The sequence below is a fragment of the Oncorhynchus keta genome, chromosome 28, assembly GCF_023373465.1.
Source record: "Oncorhynchus keta strain PuntledgeMale-10-30-2019 chromosome 28, Oket_V2, whole genome shotgun sequence".
Taxonomy (NCBI): domain Eukaryota; kingdom Metazoa; phylum Chordata; class Actinopteri; order Salmoniformes; family Salmonidae; genus Oncorhynchus; species Oncorhynchus keta.
This window is the reverse complement of record NC_068448.1, coordinates 23,849,469-23,873,128: the sequence shown is the minus strand read 5'-3', so window position 1 is coordinate 23,873,128 and position 23,660 is coordinate 23,849,469. Positions and strand designations below refer to the sequence as shown.

General features: G+C 41.1%; 1 protein-coding gene and 2 long non-coding RNA genes across 4 annotated transcripts; all 3 read left to right on the top strand.

The window, feature by feature from the left end:
- Nucleotides 1-2: 2 nt before the first annotated feature.
- Nucleotides 3-1,864, top strand: LOC118360403 (uncharacterized). The gene is made up of 3 exons (XR_004820850.2): nt 3-105; nt 1,400-1,557; nt 1,747-1,864. It is a non-coding gene; the product is annotated as an uncharacterized LOC118360403 (long non-coding RNA).
- A 1,475-nt stretch (nt 1,865-3,339) lies between these two features.
- LOC118360401 (NEDD8-activating enzyme E1 catalytic subunit-like) lies at nt 3,340-8,509 on the top strand. Of its 2 annotated transcripts, XM_035739664.2 has the most exons (8): nt 3,340-4,954; nt 5,080-5,193; nt 5,432-5,485; nt 5,577-5,613; nt 5,716-5,797; nt 5,971-6,071; nt 6,174-6,292; nt 6,378-8,509. In XM_035739664.2, the coding sequence occupies exons 1-8, from the start codon at nt 4,843-4,845 to the stop codon at nt 6,464-6,466; spliced, it is 708 nt and encodes a 235-aa protein (XP_035595557.1). In that variant the 5' UTR covers nt 3,340-4,842; the 3' UTR covers nt 6,467-8,509. The 2 variants fall into 2 exon arrangements, with proteins under 2 accessions (XP_035595557.1, XP_035595558.1); XM_035739665.2 differs by having other exon boundaries at nt 4,849-5,193.
- Nucleotides 8,510-12,354: 3,845 nt separating this feature from the next.
- On the top strand, nt 12,355-19,401 carry LOC118360400 (uncharacterized). Its single transcript, XR_004820849.2, has 4 exons — nt 12,355-12,901; nt 16,182-16,311; nt 16,984-17,128; nt 17,336-19,401. It is a non-coding gene; the product is annotated as an uncharacterized LOC118360400 (long non-coding RNA).
- Nucleotides 19,402-23,660: the final 4,259 nt, after the last annotated feature.

Sequence of the window (23,660 nt, the reverse complement as noted above, 5' to 3'; positions counted from 1 at the left end):
TGGCTTCACCTTATGCCGCGTTTAATACAAACGGGAACTCAGAAATCTCCGACTTCCAAGCATTAACGAACTCGGAAAAAACGAAATAGTTTTTACATACAAAAGGTATATGTTCAAAATCAGAATCAAGAAGTATTCGCATAAATAACATTGTCACTGTGGTAGAACGTTACTTTTTATTTGCGGATTTCTGTATTTATCGAAAGTTCCTTCAGTAGCCTGATTTCAAATGTGTCCATGTAAAAAGGATAATTAGGGAAATCATTCTTCTTGCAAAGCATGTCAACTTTTTAAACAAACTATTATATTGCCGTGACTATCCACAATAATCGCAGTAGGCTAGGTTGCCTACTGACTACAATACATGTGTATGTCACCATACAGCAATGCTGTATTCAACTGCACCCGTGATCCATGCAGTGCAAAAAAACAAAAACATGTTTTAAGTTTAAATGTTACAATTTATTGCTACGTTTTTGTTATTTAGAGTTAAGTACTTTTTTGATTAGGGTCGCCGCATATTATGCATAGCAGCAAAGGCTGTACAAATATGATTTATATTTCTTTGTTTTAATATGTAACAATTCTGTATACATAATTCTATGTACATAAGTGGACATTTTATAAAGGGATTTTTTTCTGATAAAACAATGGCCAGTTTGCGTCCCAGTTTAACGTTTAAAAAATGTGTTGTAAAAATAAGTAGGCTATATCTGACCCGCAAATTCGTAGTTTATTTCAATATGTCCCGTGCACTGATTGAGTTTGACACCCTTGGGCTAGCGTATTTATTTAGCAAGCTAAAAACACAGGGCCCATCGTTAGTTAGCTAGCTAGCTGCTAGGAGGATATCATGTCATTGAACGAGTGTGTCAGTGACCGACTTTTTCCCCTGGTCGTTTTTCTGTGGCTACAGCGAGAGATGCAGCTGTCATTTGGTTAGCTAGCAAGAAATGTGAATGTGAATTATTTAAACCAAATTGAACATGTTTCATTATTTATTTGAGGCTAAATTGATTTTATTGATGTATTATATTAAGTTAAAATAAGTGTTCATTCAGTATTGTTGTAATTGTCATTATTACAAATACATTTAAAAAATCGTAAGATTAATCGGTATTGGCTTTTTTGGTCCTCCAATAATCGGTATCGGCGTTGAAAAATCCTAATCGGTCGACCTCTACTGTAGGTCAATTTTATCTTTTAGACCCGATTTATCTGGTTTTATTCATTTAAGTTCAGTGTTTTTCCATCCAGATTTTAATATATTAATTTTAAAAACTGTTTGGATTTAGGCGTCCCGAAAAAACGCTGAGGCAGTCCGCCCAAGGATTTCAATGGCAGAAAAATCCTTGTATGTAAAATGTCAGTTCTAACTAATTGAAGACCCCATTTACAGATATCTCTCCTGAGCTATGAGTATATGGTGTTCTGGACCCCAGTTCCATCATCCCCCTCAATGACGGAGGGACGGAGGGTTTCAAAGACAATGCTCGGGTCATTCTGCCTGGCATGACTGCATGCATCGACTGCAGCCTAGAGCTCTACCCACCACAGGTGCTCCAAGTTCTCTCAGACCTGCCAATTTTTTTGTGTACTACTTCAGTAGCCCACTTCTATGTTAAGTTGGACTTTGATTTGTGTTCTGCAGCCATTTTGTGTTATCAGTGACGCAAAATTAACTTGTGTGTGTTAAATTGTATGTGTGTTGTATAGCCTAATTTGATGTATTCTTTTGGTCCACAGATTAATTTCCCCATGTGCACCATTGCGTCTATGCCGCGGTTGCCAGAGCACTGCATTGAATATGTCAGAATGCTACAGTGGCCCAAAGACAAGCCTTTTGGAGGTACAACCACGAATAACACTACTCTATTCATTGTCACATCACCTCTTGATTGCAATCAAAAAGGTCAGAAAATAATTATGCTGTATCGCCCAATATAAAACCTCCATAACACTATCATAAAGATTGTCATAGTCATAATACCTCCACAGCTGATATAATCTTTTTTCTTTTTGACCCTTTTATCGCCCCAATTTCGTGGTATCCAATTGGTAGTTACAGTCCTGTCTCATCGCTGCAACTCCCGTACGAACTCGGGAGAGGCGAAGGCTGAGAGCCGTGCGTCTTCCGAAACACAACCCAGCCTCTTGACACAATGCCCAGTTAACCCAGAAGCCAGCCGCACCAATGTGTTGGAGGAAACACCATACACCTGGTGATTGTGTCAGCGTGCACTGCGCCCAACCCGCCACAGGAGTCGCTACTGCGCGATGTGACAAGGACATCCCTGCCGGCCAAACACTCCCCTAACCCGGACGATGCTGGGCCAATTGTGCTCCGCCTTATGGGTCTCCCGGTCACGGCCGGCTGCGACGTCATGGCCGGCTGGACTCGATCCCAGAATCTGTAGTGGCACAGCTAGCACTGCGATGCAGTGCCTTAGACCACTGTGCCACTCGAGAGACCCTGTAATATGACTATCTGACGGTACAGTTTGCAATACAGTATTGTTTTTTGGCTGTTTCTGCCCTTGCTGATTGCATTAGGAAAGAGCAGTAACAGCCAGGAATTATTTATTTTTTTCCACAAGGGAGTAGATCAGCTTTAATATGGCAGATATATTGTGGCTTCTACCAATGTAATTATCTGCATCATTTCCAATCCCCCATATATACTAAACAAATAAAAGATCCCAGAAATTATCCATATGCACAAAAAGCTTATTTCTCTCAAATTCTGTGCACAAATTTAGTTACATCCCTGTTCGTGAGCATTTCTCCTTTGCCAAGATAATATCTCAAGAAGCTGATTTAAACAGCATGATCATTACACAGGTGTACCGTGTGCTGGGGGACAATAAAAGGCCACTTTAAAATGTTCAGTTTTGTCACACGACACAATGTCACATGTCTCATGTTTTGAGGGAGTGGCATGCTGACTGCAGGAATGTCCACCAGAGCTGTTGCCAGAGAATTTCTTGTTCATTTCTCACAACCGCTGACAACGTGTAACCATTCCATGACCTCATCTGGCTTCTTCACCTGCGGGATTGTCTGAGACCAGCCACCCAGATAGCTGATGAAACTGAGGAGTATTTCCTTCTGTAATAAAGCCCTTATGTGGGGAAACACTCATTCTGATTGGGTGGTCCTGGCTCCCTAGTGGGTGGTCCTGGCTCCCAAGTGGGTGGACCTATGTCCCCTTAGGCCCTTAACCATAGATTAGGTCCTAATTCATGTGTTTTAATTGACTGATTTCCTTATATCCTTCCTGTTTGGCCCTGTCCGGGGGTGTCCTCGGATGGGGCCACAGTGTCTCCTGTCCCCTCCTGTCTCATCCTCCAGTATTTATGCTGCAGTAGTTTGTGTCGGGGGGCTAGGGTCAGTTTGTTATATCTGGAGTACTTCTCCTGTCCTATTCGGTGTCCTGTGTGAATCTAAGTGTGCGTTCTCTAATTCTCTCCTTCTTTCTTTCTCTCTCTCAGAGGACCTGAGCCCTAGGACCATGCCCCAGGACTACCTGACATGATGACTCCTTGCTGTCCCCAGTCCACCTGGCCATGCTGCTGCTCCAGTTTCAACTGTTCTGCCTTACTATTATTCGACCATGCTGGTCATTTATGAACATTTGAACATCTTGGCCATGTTCTGTTATAATCTCCACCCGGCACAGCCAGAAGAGGACGGGCCACCCCACATAGCCTGGTTCCTCTCTAGGTTTCTTCCTAGGTTTTGGCCTTTCTAGGGAGTTTTTCCTAGCCACCGTGCTTCTACACCTGCATTGCTTGCTGTTTGGGGTTTTAGGCTGGGTTTCTGTACAGCACTTTGAGATATCAGCTGATGTACGAAGGGCTATATAAATAAATTTGATTTGATTTGATATGAACTGTAACTCAGTAAAATCGTTAATTGTTGCATGTTGCGTTTAAGTAATAAGGCACAAGGAGGTGTGGTATATGGCCAATATACCATGGCTCTGTTCATGTGCGCAACGCAGAGTGCCTGGATACAGCCCTTAGCCGTGATATGTTGGCCATATACCACAAACACCTGAGGTGCCTTATTGCTAATATAACCTGGTTACCAACATAATTAGAGCAGTAGAAATACATGTTTTGTCATACCCGTGGTATACTGATATACCACGGCTGTCAGCGAATCAGCATTCAGGGCTCAAATTACACAATTTATCATTATATTTTGTGTGTGTAAACATACACATACATACATACACACCCACCCACCCGTAAAACATCAGTCTCACACCCACCCACCCGTAAAACATCAGTCTCAATGTCAACAGTGAAGAGGCGACTCTGCGATTCTGACCTTCTAGGCAGAGTTGCAAAAAAAAAAGAAGCCATATTTCAGACTGGCCAATAAAAAATTAAGATGGGCAAAAGAACACAGACACTGGACAGAGGAACTGCCTAGAAGGCCAGCATCCTGGAGTCTTCTCTTCACTGTTGACGTTGAGACTGGTGTTTTGAGGGTACTATTTAATGAAGCTGATAATGGGCCTCTGTACGCCTATGTAGATGTTCCATAAAAAAAACAGCCGTTTACAGCTACAGTCATTCACAACATTAACAATGTCTACACTGTATTTCTGATCAATTTAATGTTATTTAAATGGACAACAAAAATTTGCTTTTCTTTCAAAAACAAGGACATTTCTAAGTGACTTTTGTGTGTGTGTGTATATATCTATAACCCTACCTCATTGGAGTAAACTAAATATATATTATATTATAATGTGTTATATTGTTATTTTCCCGTAAACCTACCACCCTCCCCTGATTAGAGTAAATTAATGGACAACAATACAGCTTATACATGCTATGTACATTTGCTGGACAGTATGTTTTACATGAGTTATATTTTTGTTTGTTTTTAGTCCCAGCCTTCAGCTACCCTCAACCTCTCCCACCCACCCCTCCCCAAACTGGTATTGCACAATGTGCCATTTGGTGGTCATAATTCCTTTATAACACTATCATAAAGATCAACATAATACCCATTTATAACAGATAATGGCAGCTAATGACAGTCTGGCTCTTGTCTGTCCCTCAGATGGTGTTGGTTTGGATGGGGATAACCCTGAGCACATCCATTGGGTGTTTCAGAGGGCCCAGGAGAGAGCTGTTGACTACAGCATCACAGGAGTCACATACAGACTCACACAAGGTGAGGAGAACCATACTGTAACACCCTGTCCTGGAGATTATAAAACTCATGTTTTACCAGCTTTCAGCCATACATTCTGTATAGGACAAACAATTTGCTATCAATTCCATTTTCAATTAGAATTTTAAAAAATAAATAATTGAAGTTGTATTGACACCAACTCCCTTGCTTACAAGTATTGGTTGCTGAAATCTGAACAGTGGAGTTAAAGATTTATTTTGACATTGTTTTGCCTCAGGTGTCGTGAAAAGGATCATCCCTGCTGTGGCGTCAACTAATGCTGTAATAGCTGGTAGGAAACCTTTAATGACTGTCATTGGGTTTTATCTTGAAGAATCCTAAAGTAAAGTGTAACATATTTCACCATTTGTGTTGCTTTGTAGCTGCCTGCTCCACTGAAGTTTTTAAAATAGCTTCAAGGTTAGTACTATGACTCATCCCTTTGTCACATGATGGACTCACTGGAGAGTAGGTCAATTCCATACTAGGTATCATTCATATTACCTTTCTTTGACTTTGCAGCACTTATATTCCACTGAATAATTATCTGGTATTTAATATTGTGGACGGACTGTACACCTACACCTTTGAGGCAGAGCGAAAGGTTAGTACTGTTTTTGATGTAACCAGATGAGTGTCCTTAATGGAAATATATTGCCCATTTTATTTAGGAGAACTGTATTAATGTAACTGACGGTGCTAATGACACACAAAGCTATAAGGGTGTGGCATGGTTTCAGGCTACTTGTGCCTTCATGCTCTTGTTTGGTCTGACAGGAGAACTGCTCAGCTTGTAGCCAGGTGCCCCAGGATCTACAGTTCCCACCCTCTGCCAAGCTACAGGAGGTCCTGGAGTACTTGACAGAGAACGCCTCCCTGTGAGTACATCTCCTAGTAACCAGATCGACTGATATTGATGTCTGCCATGTCTTCACACAGAAGAGGCTGTTTGTTAACTTTAAAAAGTTATTGTTTACCAGACAAATGAAATCCCCAGCCATCACAGCAACCCTGGACGGGAAAAATAAGACACTGTATTTACAGACTATAGCTTCAATTGAAGAAAGAACTAGACCAAACCTTTGCAAAACCTTGAAAGGTAAGATGCGTGTGTGTGTGGTAGATCATATAAAGCTATGTGTTTATTTCAGCCATCTTGTAAATGTAATGTTGTGTTGTTGCAGAACTGGGATTGTCCGATGGACAGGAACTAGCAGTGGCGGATGTCACCACACCTCAGGCTGTCCTCTTCAAGTTGAAACTCACCTCTTAAAGGGCTAGTGCAGTCATAAATGTGATTTTTCGTATGTTTTATCTATTTTTCTACACTGAGGTTGGAATAATTCTGTGAAATTGTGAAAATTATGATAATATCCTTTTAGTGTAAGCGTTGTTTGAAGAGAACGCCTGAAATTTCAGGTAATTTTGCATGGGTGGAGTTTTGGCCTGCCTGGCGACATTACCGGGCGGTGTTAATAGACCAATAACAGAGAGTTCCAAACTTCTGCCAATAACAGCTAGTTTTCAGGTTACATATCCCTTCCATTAAGCTTCTCCAATTAGCTACCACTCCGAGACAGTCCTAATGAAATTATTGCTTGAGAAATAGCTTTTTGCCAAGAAGCTATTTTTGTTTCTTTTTTTTTACCATTGTTTTCAATTAAAATCACAGTAAGGTACTTAATTGTTGCCCAGAAATAATTTGATATTGAGATAAAACACGACTGCATTGGACCTTTTTTTAAATGCAGAATCTGTCGACATTTGACAACCTTTGGGGAGAAAGTAGCAAGTGATACAGGGTGGCATGGTTTTAATATATTTTAGTCTGATAATGTATATAAGATCATTTTCTCTGTCGTATTGGCCCATTGTGGGAGGTAGCTGATGGCCATCAACCTTCTATATCACTATATGTGGAATCAGTCTATGAAAATGTTTCTTAATGTTTTACTGCTAAATGTTTGCTCCAAATGTCTGTCTTCTTTCCCTCACTCAAAAGAGCAGTAGTTTATATAGGGTACCAGTCAAAAGTTTGGACACACCTACTCATTCCAGGGTTTTTTCCCCTTTCTTTTCTTCTACATTGTAGAATAACAGTGAAGACATCAAAACTATGAAATAATACACATGGAATCATGTAGTAACCAAAAAAGTGTTAAACATATCAAAATATATTTTTAGGTTCTTCAAAGTAGCCACCCTTTGCCTTGATGACAGTTTTGCAACCAGCTTCACATGGAATGCTTTTCCAACAGTCTTGAAGGAGTTCCCACATATGCTGAGCACTTCTTGGCTGCTTTTCCTTCACACTGCGGTCCAACTCATCCCAAACCATCTGTTGGGTTGAGGTTGGGTGATTATGGAGGCTATGTCATCTGATGCAGCACCCCATCACTCTCCTTCTTGGTCAAAGTGTGTTTGGGTCATTGTCCTGTTGAAAAACAAATGATAGTCCGACTAAGCGCAAACCAGATGGGATGGTGTATCGCTGTAGAATGCTTTGGTAGCCTTGCTGGTTAAGTTTCTTGGCCCAAGCTAGTCTCTTCTTATTGGTGTCCTTTAGTAGTAGATTCTTTGCAGCAATTTGACCATGAAGGCCGGATTCACAGTCTCCTTTTAACAGTTGATGTTGAGATGTGTGAACTCTGAAGCATTTATTTGGGCTGCAACTTCTGAGGCTGGTAACTCTAATGAACTTTTCCTCTGCAGCAGAGGTAACTGGGTCTTCCATTCCTGTGGCGGTCCTCATGAGAGCCAGTTTCATCTGCACTTGAAGAAACTTTCAAAGTTCTTGAAAATTTTCAGATCACTGACCTACATGTCTTAAACTAATGATGGACTGTCATTTCTCTTTGCTCATTTGAGCTGTTCTTGCCATAATATGGACTTGGTCTTTTACCAAATAGGGCTGTCTTCTGTATACCACCCCTACCTTGTCACGTCACAACACTACTGATTGCCTCAAACACATCAAGAAGGAAAGAAATGACACAAATGAACATTTAACAAGGCACACCCGTTAATTGAAATGCATTCCAGATGACTACCTCATGAAGCTGGTTGAGAGAATGCCAAGAGTGTGCAAAGATTTCATCAAGGCAAAGGGTGGCTACTTTGAAGAATCTGAAATATATTTTAATTTGTTTACCACTTTTGGTTACTACATGATTCGTAATGTTATTTCATAGTTTTGATGTCTTCACTATTATTCTACAATGTAGAAAATAGGAAAAAATAAATGAGTAGGTGTGTCCAAATGTTTAGCTGGTACTGTTTGTAATTATGACAAACTGTGCTGCAATAAAGTGTTTTGTTAATGAAAGTTGTCGCAAAGAGGGTTTCCTTCGTCTGCACTAGATCGACGCTATACACCTAACACACCACTGACATAGCATGATTTGATTAGAGGTGGTTTAACGTTTTAGGATATTGATCATTAGATTTTTTTTTATATGGTTTAGTAGTTCCTGGACTCTATGGCTAAACTTCATAGTCATAGACTGTAGCCTAGATTATAATTAAATACATTGTAAATGGGGCATTTTGTAGTCGACTTAAAGAAATTACGAGTTGACACCTATTTTACTAAGCACAATCGGAGGACTAGTACCATGGTCTGCACATGAGGTTAGTGGCTATAAAATACTTCAATGGTGCATTCAGGTTTGCTACATACAGAGTTTGGTTCCCAAGTTTCTAAATCATACTAAACTATCTTTGGTATAGTGTCACCATAATATTTGAATTGAGGAAGTGTGATATTTCATGTCCTAAATGTCCGCATTCTTCAGATGTAAGATAAATGGTGCACTTGAGAACAGTGGGTTAAGTGCCTTGTTCAGGGGCAGAAGGACAGGTTTTTACCTTGTCAGCTAGGGGATTCGATCCTGCAACCTTTCCGTTATTAGTCTAACGTTCTAACCACTAGGTGGTTAGATTAAATCGGCACAATATGTTTTACTGATACATTTCACAATATTAAATTAATTCGCACAAAACATATGAACAAAAGTATTCACTGTGAAAGTTGCTACATGTAGGCCATTCATATATTGGCTATGCGCAGCACTTTGTTCAATTTATCTAAGCAATTATTGTTTTCTTGCTTAAACCGTGAGCATCACATCAAATCAAATTGTATTTGTCACATACACATGGTTAGCAGATGTTAATGCGAGTGTAGCGAAATGCTTATGCTTCTAGTTCCGACAATGCAGTAATAACCAACGAGTAATCTAGCTAACAATTCCAAAACTACTACCTTATACACACAAATGTAAAGGGATAAAGAATATGTACATAAAGATATATGAATGAGTGATGGTACAGAGCGGCATAGGCAAGATGCAGTAGATGGTATCGAGTGCAGTATATACATATGAGATGAGTATGTAAACAAAGTGGCATAGTTTAAAGTGGCTAGTGATACATGTATTACATAAAGATGCAGTAGATGATATAGAGTACAGTATATACGTATACATATGAGATGAATAATGGGTATGTAAACATTATATTAAGTAGCATTGTTTAAAGTGGCTAGTGATATATTTTACATCAATTGCCATCAATTCCCATTATTAAAGTGGCTGGAGTTGAGTCAGTGTGTTGGCAGCAGCCACTCAATGTTAGTGGTTGCTGTTTAACAGTCTGATGGCCTTGAGATAGAAGCTGTTTTTCAGTCTCTCGGTCCCAGCTTTGATGCACCTGTACTGACCTCGCCTTCTGGATGATAGCGGGGTGAACAGGCAGTGGCTCGGGTGGTTGTTGTCCTTGATGATCTTTTTGGCCTTCCTGTGACATCGGGTGGTGTAGGTGTCCTGGAGGGCAGGTAGTTTGCCCCCGGTGATGCGTTGTGCAGACCTCACTACCCTCTGGAGAGCCTTACGGTTGTGGGCGGAGCAGTTGGCGTACCAGGCGGTGATACAGCCCAACAGGATGCTCTCGATTGTGCATCTGTAGAAGTTTGTGAGTGCTTTTGGTGACAAGCCGAATTTCCTCAGCCTCCTGAGGTTGAAGAGGCGCTGTTGCGCCTTCTTCACAATGCTGTCTGTGTGGGTGGACCAATTCAGTTTGTCTGTGATGTGTACGCCGAGGAACTTAAAACTTAATACCCTCTCCACTACTGTTCCATCGATGTGGATAGGAGGGTGTTCCCTCTGCTGTTTCCTGAAGTCCACAATCATCTCCTTAGATTTGTTGATGTTGAGTGTGAGGTTATTTTCCTGACAACACACTCCGAGGGCCCTCACCTCCTCCCTGTAGGCTGTCTCGTCGTTGTTGGTAATCAAGCCTACCACTGTTGTGTCATCTGCAAACTTGATGATTGAGTTGGAGGCGGTCGTGGGTGAACAGGGAGTACAGGAGAGGGCTCAGAACGCACCCTAGTGGGGCCCCCGTGTTGAGGATCAGCGGGATGGAGATGTTGTTACCTACCCTCACTACCTGGGGGCGGCCCGTCAGGAGGTCCAGTACCCAGTTGCACAGGGCGGGGTCGAGACCCAGGGTTTCGAGCTTGATGACGAGCTTGGAGGGCACTATGGTGGTTGAGATTGCATCGTCTGTGGACCTATTTGGGCGGTAAGCAAATTGGAGTGGGTCAAACTCAGACATTTCTCTCAAAACACAGAGATGGTAATTCACACAGGACTTGTATTATCAGAGGATATTGGAGTTCGCCAAAAAACTAGGTTATTCTGGCTGATATACTCCTGCCATGTAAATATTACTGCCATGGCAGATTCGGACAGGAGTAAAATTACAGATGTGGTGTTTTGTGCTCATGCACATAATTACATTACCCAACATCCCCCAGTAAAACTTATCCTGTCCAAATAGGGCAATAGACTATACACAGTAATTATGACAAATTCCGGAGGACCTCGTCCAACCTATCAGAGCTCTTCCAGTATGAACTGTCATGTTGTCCACCCAATCAAAGGATCAGAGAATGAATCTAGTAATGAAAGCAGAAGCTACAGCTAGCGCTGTAGTGCATAAAATGTGGAGAGTAGTTGACAAAGAGAAAGACAATAGTTTCAATTAATTTCTTAAAAAATGAATGAGAAGCGAGAGAGATGGCTATATTTTTTTCACTTCCACTTACTTACCTAGTGAATGCAGCTAGCTAACACCCAGCTCAAACAGAGGGTTGCTATGTTACTTAGCTGGCTATGGCTATCCAACACCGGAACTCTTCCAAGTAAGCTTTTGGTACCCACCGGTAACTGCTAAACTGCTTGATAACTGTACACTGTATTCCATGATTGTAGCGGGTTTACTAACACGTTAGTTCTAGTAGCTATGTTGACTTGACATTAGCTAACATGGTGACAACGATGTAGGCTGTGTGTAGCGGTTATGATATTTAGGTTTGACTAGGAAATGTTTTTTCGTCTGGTCACAGACCACTGTTGTGTTCTGCACTTTAGTTTAGAAGCTATGGGAAAAGGTGAGAGGAGGAGAGTGCGTAGATGCGAGAAATAATTATCCAACGATCAAAGGGATCATGCTGTTTATATGTGGCTGCTATGATTTTAGTATCAGGTAGTAGCCTAAACCTATCACTGTTACTTTGAGCTGGGTGAATGGAATATGAATGACAGTCATCCAATATGCTGTAATAGAAATAAGGCCATGCTCATAAAAAAATATAATCATTCTCCCTCATCTTAAATGCACTGACCGCCACTGGTTTGCTCCCATTTGATGGTGTGGGTTGGCTTGAAGCAATGAGTGATGTATTTAAAGGACAGTGGTCATGTGGTCGTTCCCCAACCCATCCCCGTTTTCAACTTGTCTTTCAGTACAGCACCATTTCCGTTCAATTACTGAATGCAGCCCTGGTACAGGATTCATACCCAGCAGTGAGTGAGCTGATCAAATGTACCCACACTATCACTGTGTTCAATCAGCATAAGCTCCTTAGTCCGTACTATCTTATTGAATGAGGTTTGGTGTGGTATGGAGACATTTGGTTTTCTTGATTAAGTTATTTAATGATGAGAAAACCTCATGGCATGCTAAACAGTCAGTATCATGTGAAAACTGGTGTGTTGTGCCCTCATGTAGTCATTTAGCTCTGGGGAAGTTCATCATACCCATTCACACGTTTTGCCCCAGTAGCGACTGCATGACGATATGATACCTGTAAGTTTCCAAATTAGTCCATCAATGATGAGAGGATAGCTCTGAAGCATGGGCCGGAATATATTTCAACAGCAGTGAGAGATATTTCTCTCTAACCCTTATATTTTTCTGCCTCGGACTGTATCCTGTTCAACGTTAATAGTCTGAATTGGAGTGATTTATCACGCGGTTTCGTCTCCGTTTTCAGATCAAATGTGAGGCGGCTACTGAACAGAAACAAACTCAAGGAAATCAATCATTATTGAGGAGGGGACTGTTTCAACCATTATTCCCAGCATTATTTCTAGCCGATTGCGCATTGGTGTGGACAACATTTTTTGACGTAGGAACCACGGTTTTTAGGGGTTAATACGAAATTAGCTCTGTAAAAGGCAAAGAAAGATACGAACAGAGTGAAGTGTAGGCATACTTTATCATGCATGAGAATGTTTTCCTCTCAATAGTGAGTGCATTCTTGGACCGATAAACTGTCTGGTTGATGGACGGCAACTTCAAGAAACAATCAGGAAAGTAGCCTAGGTGCTAGCTGTCACCACAATGATATATGGCTCTATAGGTAAGTGAGTATATCTAAATTGAATCTATTGTTTCATGAATGTGATTAAATACTATCATGATCAGAAAATGACAGACTGCTTTATCTGCAAACAAGTGTCAGTCAAATCATCTGAAGCTGCAGCATTGTTCATTAAATTCTAAACACCTTGGAAAGTATATGGTTTTATGCACCCTACCGTTCAAAAGTTTGGGGTCACTTAGAAATGTCCTTGTTTTTGAAAGAAAATGTTTTTTCGTCCATTAAAAAACATCAGATTGTTCAGAAATACAGTGTAGACATTGTTAATGTTATAAATTACTATTGTAGCTGGAAACGGCAGATTTGTAATGGAATTATAACGGCTCTAGACGAAAGGAGTGGACCAAAGCGCAGCGTGGAAAGTGTTCATGATTTTTATTTTCAAAACAAAATAACCAAAGCGAAAACGAACGCGCACAGTTCTGTCAGGTACAGACACGAAACAGAAAACAAGATCCCACAAAACCCAAGGAAAATAACAACTTATATGTGATCCCCATTCAGAGACAGCGATAGACAGCTGTCTATCTGATTGGGAACACACTCGGCCAAAATAAAGAAATAGAGAACATAGATTGTCACACCCTGACCTAACTAAACCAAACATAGAGAATAATAAGGATATCTAAGGTCAGGGTGTGACATGGATATCTACAGTCGTGGCCAAAAGTTTGAGAATGACACAAATATTAATTTTCACAGTCTGCTGCCTCAGTGTCTTTAGATTTTTTTGTCACATGTTACTATGGAATACTGAAGTATAATAACAAGTGTCAAAGGATTTTATTGACAATTACATGAAGTTGATGCAAAGAGTCAATATTTGAAGTGTTGACCCTTCTTTTTCAAGACCTCTGCAATCCGCCCTGACATGCTGTCAATTAACTTCTGTGCCACACCCTGACTGATGGCAGCCCATTCTTGCATAATCAATGCTTGGAGTTTGTCAGAGCCTCTTGAGGATTGACCACAAATTCTCAATGGGATTAAGGTCTGGGGAGTTTCCTGGCCATGGACCCAAAATATCGATGTTTTGTTCCCCGAGCCACATAGTTATCACTTTTGCCTTATGGCAAGGTGCTCCATCATGCTGGAAAATGAATTGTTCGTCACCAAACTGTTCCTGGATGGTTGGGAGAAGTTGCTCTCGGAGGATGTGTTGGTACCATTCTTTATTCATGGCTGTGTTATTAGGCAAAATTGTGAGTGAGCCCACTCCTTTGGCTGAGAAGCAACCCCACACATGAATGGTCTCAGGATGCTCTACTGTTGGCATGACACAGGACTGATGGTAGGGCTCACCTTGTCTTCTCCGGACAAGCTTTTTTCCGGATGCCCCAAACAATCGGAAAGATTGAAATTCTATATGATTCTGTGTGTCCAACTTTGTGGCAACAGTTTGGGGAAGGCCCTTTCCTGTTTCGTAATGACAATGTCCCCGTGCACAAAGCAAAGTCCAAACAGAAATGGTTTGTCGAGATTGATGTGGAAGAACTTGACGGGCCTAAACAAAGTCCTGACCTCAACCCCATCGGACACTTTTGGGATGAATTGGAATGCCGACTGCGAACCAGGCCTAATCCGCCAACATTAGTGCCCAACCTCACCAATGCTTTTGTGGCTGAATGGAAGCAGGTCCCAGCAGCAATGTTCCAACATCTAGGGGAAAGCCTTCCCCTTCCAACTCCATATTAATGCCAATGATTTTGGAATCAGATGTTTGATGAGAATATGTCCACATACTTTTGGTCATGTAGCATAACTCTATTTCCACCAGTGTTGAAGAACACACTCTTTTAGATTCTGTAGGCCTAATATCAAAGGAGATTTTCTCTTTAATATTGAGTTTGACAGGTGGCCGAGACTGTTTTTTTATACAATATATATATATATGCCATTTAGCAGACGCTTTTATCCAAAGCGACTTACAGTCATGTGTGCATACATTCTACGTATGGGTGGTCCCGGGGATCGAACCCACTACCCTGGCGTTACAAGCGCCATGCTCTACCAACTGAGCTACAGAAGGACCACACAAAGGTAGCAGATACACTATGGACCAAGGGGGAAATAATTATTCGTTTTGGTTGCCATGAATCCACATGAATTCAAACGCATTCTTGTCTATCTAATGCTAGTCTTGTCCATCTGGTCACAGATTGGTAATGTGATAACCTGCCTGATCACTGTGGTGTTTGTTACAGAATGTGATCACCTTAGTAGTTTGCATCACTGAGGTAGGCTACCTACTGCATACAGACACAGTGATGGGTTTAAGACCTTGTTGAAGAACAGATGCTGGTTAAAAATACAGTAGTATTAATACTCCTGATATCCTTCTTCTGGGAGAATCTCTGAGCAACAGCGGTACGTTTTTCTTCCAATGGTCTCTGTATTATTCATCACTGTAATTAAATGTAAAAGAAGAAATCCTTGTCCTAGTTCTTCTGGGACGACTTGGTTGTGTTGGAATACTTGCGGTTATCTGGGGTATTGTTGTGGACTGGGTGAGGGGGGTTGTGAGGTAAACGTTCTCAGAGAGTTGTGAAAGGGTGGTATGGCCTAGGTTATTGGGTAAGGAAATCCTTACATACTGTATACAGATATATATTAAAGTTTAAAACTTGTGTAACATAGGGTGTTTGAATGTGGAATCACTTTAAAATGCCCTATATATCAACGAGAGAGACAACGGAATTGGCTACAGAGCAGGCCATCAGACATCAAAAGTTCAAGGACCTGCAGCGCCGAATGGGCCTATACTATGGCAGCACTGTAAACACTATACCAATTGGTGGCTCAGTCTGACCGTTGGTGGTCTCAGCAAGCTGGGTCTAACACCACTCATGGGTGCAGTCAGATAGTAGGAGGGTATGACACCATTTTCTTCCACAGGCTAACTGTTGATTGAATACAAATGTTTGATCCATGCCCCTCATGAGTTTAGCCCTTCTCAACTTTTGTCCCAAGAAATGTTTTTTTTAACCACTGGGTGGCAGTAATTGTATGTCGTATTGTATGTCTTTCATCATGCTTTCATAAAACTTCATGATGGAATGTAGACACAATATGTAGATATAAAAGTGTTAAACCCACATTTTTCTATTTTAAGAAATCAAATATTTGAAGTAGCTGTACGCAAAGTATTTGAACTAATACTGAATATTCTAACAGAGGTTTCAGACCTCATCCCCCATACTGTGCGATGGCTGATGTATCATATCTTCCCACTAACTACGTATTTCTCTGTTGTTGCTAGGCTGACGGAATGAAGGTTATTAGCTGGGAGATGGCGTGGCCGGTACACTGGAGCGGCCTCCTGCTCTGCATAGTGATCCTCTACTGCCAACCAGTGTGCACCGTCAACCACAGCCCCTTGGGGCAGTCTGGTATGTACCAGAGCCAGCCCACAACGGCCCCTCCCCTGGCCCCCAAAAGACTCATTATGGCTCCTAGCCACCAGTATGCCTAGCTCTACTGGGAACTGAGCACGGCCAATACTAATGAGTTGAAAAGAGGTGTTTGGTCTGGTCTGCATGGTAGAATTTAAACACAGCATATGCTGATGCTACAATTAATGTAGTCTCTTGCCAGACTCATCAAATCAAATGTATTTATATAGCCCTTCGTACATCAGCTGATATCTCAAAGTGCTGTACAGAAACCCAGCCTAAAACCCCAAACAGCAAGCAATGCAGGTGTGGAAGCACGGTGGCTAGGAAAAACTCCCTAGAAAGGCCAAAACTCATGGTTCTCCTACAGCGACTGTGGGAAGAGACTTCAAAATACTACAATAATCAGCTACACATTCATAAATAACAAACAGGTCATTGTCAGTAATTTATTCTCTTCCCATTAATGACCAAGTGTTCAAATACACTACAAGAAAATGCTCAACAACAAAAGAGTGATCAAATGAAGATCCTACATCTGTATGTGAAGGCAGGGATGTGCACAAAAAACTTCACCTCTTTTTGGCAGATTTCATTTTTTCATCCATGTCTATGCATGCTAGTCAGGTTACCACCTTTCCTAAACCCTTTGTCTCATGTTCATCACAGGTAAAGACAGGTACCTGTGAAGTGGTGGATGCCCATCACTGCTGCAATAAGAACAAGATTGAGGAGCGCTCTCAAACTGTCAAGTGTTCCTGCTTCCCTGGCCAGGTCACTGGGAAAACAAGAGCAATGCCCTCTTGTGTTGAAGGTAGGATGCTTCATATAAGATGGTAGAGTTTCAGTACTTCAAGGGTTTTTATTACACCAACATATTGTCAATGTTACAGTTATCTTGCCTGTTTTTCCAGGCGGAAATCAGTGTTTATTGAAGTGCTCTCCAAACAACACGCTGCAACTCATCTCATTTCAAGTGACTGACTGCCCACTGTGCTGTGTTCTCTCCTGTTCGTTTCAGCATCCATCATGCTTCAGAAGTGGTGGTGCCAGATGCAGCCCTGTCTTAAAGGCAGAGGAGTGTAAAGTACTGCCGGATCTCAATGGCTGGTCCTGTAGCTCTGGAAACAAAGTCAAGACCACCAAGGTGAGTTTATGTGAAGGGACAGCAAAGGAAATTAAATGAAGGACCTTATATTCATGCATTATTACAGTACAGTTGGAAGGCAATGAAACCAACCTATTCAGAAAACAATCATTAAATGACAAGCAGACGATACATCTGTTTCAACTAGTATTACATCAAGGAAATGGCACCAATGATACATGCTTCAAAGTGGTCCCTGTGTAAAGATGATGATAAATAACCTAATGAAATTATTGATTGTTTTGATAAAAGTAAGAAGGAATGTAAGCGCGCTCTCTCTCTCTCTCTCTCTCCCCCTCACCCCTCCCCATGAAGCTTAATTATGTTTGCACATCTAGCTAATGCAAAGATTGAATGACAGCATTTGTGCAGAATCATCACACGTGTTTACAGTACTTGCAATAAGCCTTGCTTTAATTATAAAATATCCCACAATCTGACATGATTACTGCTCCCAGTCAGTCACAGAGGGCTAAGCAAGCTTCATTGGGTAATTCTGTGGAAGATGGGGCCAAAAGGACAAACATGAAATGAGACCTTTTTATACATGTAAACCAGCTGATACAGAGATCTAAATGGGATGTAATTCAATCTGACAGCCTTTCATGCTAGTGGACAAACTGCTGCCTTTAGGAATGTGCAAATCTATGATGTCTTGCCTTTTATCAGCTTGAAATATATATGCAGTAGGGAAACCTATCATGAGTCAACTTGAAGAGAATAGAATAACAGCTGAACATATACTGCATAAAGTAATGAATTAATAAAAACCGAAACAAACATTCCAACATGAATCTTTCTGGATAGGTATATCTGTTATAGTTGCCTCAGGAAGAAACTCTGTTCTGCCATTTCCCTGTCCACTACATACAGTATGTCTAAGTTTTGGATCAGGCAGTAGAAATAATGATTTCTAGTGAAGGCTGTTGGTACAGGGTCACCCAGCATTTAATAGACCTTTCAGAAGTTCTTAGATTGCACCCTGTTGCAGGATGTGTTGTTGTTGCTTTAAGTGTATTTGAAGTTTAAAAAGGCTTCTGCAGTTTGTAAATTCCAATTAAAAATGTCAGTCTTTAATTTTTCTTATGAAAAATGTATCAACCCTTACAAAAATGTCCACTAATTAGAATCCACACAATTAACTTTTCCTGTTGTAGCAAACTGGCTCTAATTAAGATTCTACATCTGTACTACTTCTACCTTTTCCATGTAGCGCGGTAGCAAAAACCCATCTCAGCCAATCGACTGAGACCCTGAATGTGCCCTGGCCTACAGTAAATCTCACTAGTTTTTTTCATTGAACAATTTGAAGATCTCGTTCAGTTCCTGGGATACAATTAGGAATACACGCAAATGAGCAGCTCTACCAGATAAATAAAGTGACTGGTGTGAATGAAAAGGAGAACTCGAGGAATTCAAGGAGCCTGTGCAATAAAGTATGTATCCTTACTCCCCTGCCTGTGTCCTCTGAGAGACAGAGATGGGGGGGCAGATAAAAAAATAAATATTGCTTCGCACATCTCTCAGTTGGATTCCATATTGTGTTCTGTCAGAGGGACATTGTCTTTCAGTGAGAGATAAATGCTGAGCTGGTGATTGCTGTATGTATTGTCTGTTTGGATGAGTCACACCCAGAGAGACAACTGGACATTTTAAATAGATTGTGAACTTGGACCAATGACTGTATGAACAGAGGCTCTTGTCTTGACTGTCTCAGTGAAGCAATGTACCCTGCTATTGATGAATGGAAGCACATTTTAATTTGGGCATTCTTATCAATATGTTTTGTGGAGAGACGCTGTCTTCATTTGTTTTGGGTATTCTTATCGATACTTTTTGTGTAGAGACACTGTCATTTGATTTGTCCTGTCCAACGTTTTGGAGGAAAGGGTTGGATATACCTGCGCTATTCCTCGAGCTACTCCAGATTCACACACACACACACACACACACACACACACACACACACACACACACACACACACACACACACACACACACACACACACACACACACACACACATGCAAGGATGTGATGGCATGGAAATGAACATGGAACTCGGATGCAAAACAACGGCTGTTTGAAATGCTAATCACTAGGAGAGGAGGAGAGCGAGAAAAGGGGCTTCAATGGCGACAGTATTTACATCACGCATTTGTTTGTCTTTCTAACTGCTGTCTCCTGTTGAGAGGACCTCTGTTATAGTAATGATGTGAAATGGTGCAGAATTGCCCGTGCCTTCAAGCAAATTGTGGCTACAAGCAAAATAGAACATTCACTCTACTGTCATTTACTTTCCTCAGTTTCTGTCCTCTCAACACTTTTTGTACATCTATGCTTACTCATAATTGCCATTCTTTTGTTCATTCTTTTAAAGTAGTTTGAGAAAGCAGAAGAGTTTTTACAGTTTAACATGACAATGCAGAAATGTTACAGAGCTTCACTGATAAAAACCTACTTATTCCCAAAACAACATCCCATCAGAACATGCCATTCAAATTCAGCTTGTCAAACCTAACATAAGAGGTGTTTGCTCACCTCCGCCAAAATTATTACCCTGTAAAATGATTTGGCAATTATATCTTCTGAGCTGTCACAAAGGATCAGATGTAATGTTGTGTTTATGACATAATAAGTAATGCTGGTGCACATGATGCCTAACCTACAGTTTTACTCAACACAAATATTGATCTTCCTAATTTATTCAGCACAAGTTTCTCTTAATGACCTAGAGAGGACACAGCTAATTAATAAAGTGTGAACATGATAAATACAAACAATTATTACGCTGTGTGTGTGCATGCATATGGGTGTGCGTGTTTTGCCTGGGGAGACAAGAATTAAAATCCAACTGGTTTTAAAATGCCTTCAACTTACTCAGTGCGATAGACTGAGTGTAATTTGGTTATGGCTCAAAGATATGTTCCATGTGTCTTGTCATGTGCTTGATGTCTAGAATTGAAATTGCATTTAACATAATTAGAGAGTTGAACAATTATATTTTAATGAATATAATATTAATTGGAATAACAATGTTGGTTCATCTGCCTGTATTTAATTAATATATAGTGCGTACATAGCCATGCGTCATAGTTGTACTGTAGGCAGATTGATGCATACTGTAGCTACTTGTAATCAAATACATGAAACCATAGTTTAGTATCTCCTTGTTTTCATTGTGCTGTGATGTTAATGATATCTTATGTTAACTATGACATTCTCTGCAGTTAACAACGGTATAAATTATTTAATATTTAAAATGCATGATGTAAAATACACTTGGACTTATATAGCAACCGTCCTATTAGTACAGCCTAATTTCCTGAAATATTTTCAAAGTATCTTGCATGTGGAATATTGTAATTTACTGTCACACTCTTTTAAAGTAAACATGTTGAGCTCACAACAGAGGAAATAAAATAACCTCACAGCAAGACACAACAGATAGGGAGAGCACACAAAGACTCAGGCACTGCCTGTTTTCATGAGTAATATTGGTGTAACGTTGTTATGTCCTAAACATGAGTATGCTATCCACAGAAAAATGTATCTTCTCCAGAAAATCCCTCAACATGCATTTTACAGTTAATCAATTATTAACCTTTGTCTTCTGTGGGTTTACTTTACAAGGGGAAAACTGTGCGTTTAAACGTTTTACCTCGTGAACATCAGCGGGGTAATGTTGATGTAAGGTATACTGAGTTTACAAGGTAAATAAGACAGGCCCACAACATACTAGCCCCGTTAATACCTGGATCTAACATGCATCCTTTGTCTTGATTTTATCCACATTCTGAATGTGCCCACATTTTTAGACAAGTGTAGACGACCACCTCCAGAGGTTGTCAGGGACCATTTGTATCTGGATATCAATCAATTTTAAACATATCTGGATGATCTAACCATTTAAATCATAATTACTGTATACTGGTCTCTAAAATCATTGACAGGTAGCACCATTGACTTATGGCATCAATAATTGTCTTAAAGTAAATAAATGCATATTATTTTGAAAGGATATGTGTTAAATAATCTGCATACAGTGTGGCCCCAGGAAATCTGGTCACAATGCGGATACAGTGGACGGATAAGAGACCATTTTTAAAATGATATCTTTTAACCCCTTTTTCGTGATTACGATCTTGTCTCATTGCTGCAACTCCCCAACGGACTAGGGAGATGAAGGTTGAGTCATGCATCCCCTGAAACATGACTCTCCAAACGGTGTTTCTTAACACCCACTCGCTTAACCCGGAAGCCAGCTGCACCAATGTGTCAGAGGAAACACTGTTTGATTGATGACCGAAGTCAGCCTGCAGGTGCCTGGCCTGCCACAAGGAGTCACTAAAGCGTGATGAGCAATGTAAAGCCCCCCGGCCAAACCCTCCCCTAGCCCGGACGACGCTGGGCCAATTGTGACATAGCCTGGGATCGAACCTCAGGCTGTAGTGACGCCGCAACACTGCGATGCAGTGCCATAGACCACTGTGTCACTCGGGAGGCCAAGAGACACATTTTAATACCATGTGTAGATGCAACAGCTACAATGTGGGTACAATCAGAATGTGGATAAGATCAGGACAAATGACTCATGTTAGAACTAGGTATAAGTGAGGTTATAGTCAGTCAGTTTCAACACATATCAAAGCAGGTCACCACTGACACACTACTAACCCTGTAGATTTATCACTGTTTGTAAATGTGTTATTGTTTTTGTTTGCCTGATCAAGTCTTTAATCATTGATGGAGCCCAAATGGTTTGGCGGCACCGGCATTCTCAGCATTAATGATTTAGATGAACGCTGGAGGAGCCTGGAGAGGAACCTGATGTCAACTTTAATTAGAATCGAGTTTGGTCCGCATTACCTTGACTTTGAAATCCCTGCATCCCACAGGGAGACAGTGCCTGGTTTGAGAGGATGTGATTAGACTTGGTAATATCTTGGTGGCTGGCTGCTGCCTGTTGTACTTGGGGAGAATGGCAAACACTAGAGCAGTTTGTTTTACTCTACTGTAGGCTATGTACGGGGTCCGTGCTTAATTTTCTTGCCAGTTGTCCATATAAACTACTGTACATTGCACAACCACCTGATGTAGTGGTGGCTGAAGTGGTGGTACACACTTATTAAGTGACTCGATCTTGGTACAATCATTGACTTAATATCTGACACTACTCATCATGATATTGAATTTGACTGACTTACAAAATGTGTAAATAGGTTGGTGCAGGTGTTGAGTGTGAGCACTGTCAGTGCCACCCAGTTTGAATATGTTTATATCTAGAATATCCCATGGGGATCCAGCACTGAGGTGTAATAAGAACTGGAGACTGCATCCAAGATGTTGAACTATTGTTTTCAAGGTAATCTCCTCATGCTCGTAGACGTCGATTCATGGACCGTCTACATCCGGTTTATACCGACCAACATCACATGTGCACTAGCGCACATGGAGCAGCGCGAGTAGCGACGACATCATCACATCATCCAAAAACAAGGCAGACATTGGATGAATATAATTTGTTAATATCATTGGCTGTGAGTGATGTGAAAAAAAATCTGCATTTGTGCATGAAGGTGATGACTAAAGTGTCTTATTAGGAATTTTCAAATCTGACTTTTCTATGTGGCCGTTTATGGAAATTGTCTTTCTGGGGCGGGCATCAGTTAAACTGCAGTACTGAAGCAAAACTGTAGGAGTAGTCAAAACTGCTTCCAGACCAGAACCCTGGCCCCTTGGGATCCAGCAGAGAAGGGGTCCTATGGGTACCTCACTGTTGTCCCCTGATGCCTCACTTACGTCCTGACAGAAAGTCAAGGTGGATCAACGTCAGTTGTCACGTATTTGTCACAGTTCTGCACCACAATGTGAGCCATCAGGCCCCGCGGGAGCAGCCTGGAGTGTGTCTGATTTTTATGGAGCTGGTGCTTCTTCAGAATCTCCTGCAGTTAGCTAACATTAAATTATCATTAGTGTCATAGTGTTTGGTAGTGTGATGGAGGATCTGTTTTACTGTCAAACAAACGACTTTAGTTAGAAACAGAATATGGCTGAATGTCAGATTCTGGGTAAGAGGGAGAGGAGAGCTGAATGAGACAATTGGAAGCTGCGGTTGAGTAGCCATTGGTAGGATGAGCAGCCATGTTGGGAATCTATCCAGGCCAGGGCACCGAGGTTATCACCCCTGTTCTAGCCAC

Excerpts from the sequence above, each read along its gene's own strand:
- LOC118360401 (XM_035739664.2), top strand. The coding sequence starts at position 4,843 with ATGCTATGTACATTTGCTGGACAGTATGTTTTACATGAGTTATATTTT. Across the intron at positions 5,798-5,970 it reads CCTTTGAGGCAGAGCGAAAG|GAGAACTGCTCAGCTTGTAG; the intron begins GTTAGTACTGTT and ends TTGGTCTGACAG. Across the intron at positions 6,072-6,173 it reads TTGACAGAGAACGCCTCCCT|ACAAATGAAATCCCCAGCCA; the intron begins GTGAGTACATCT and ends ATTGTTTACCAG.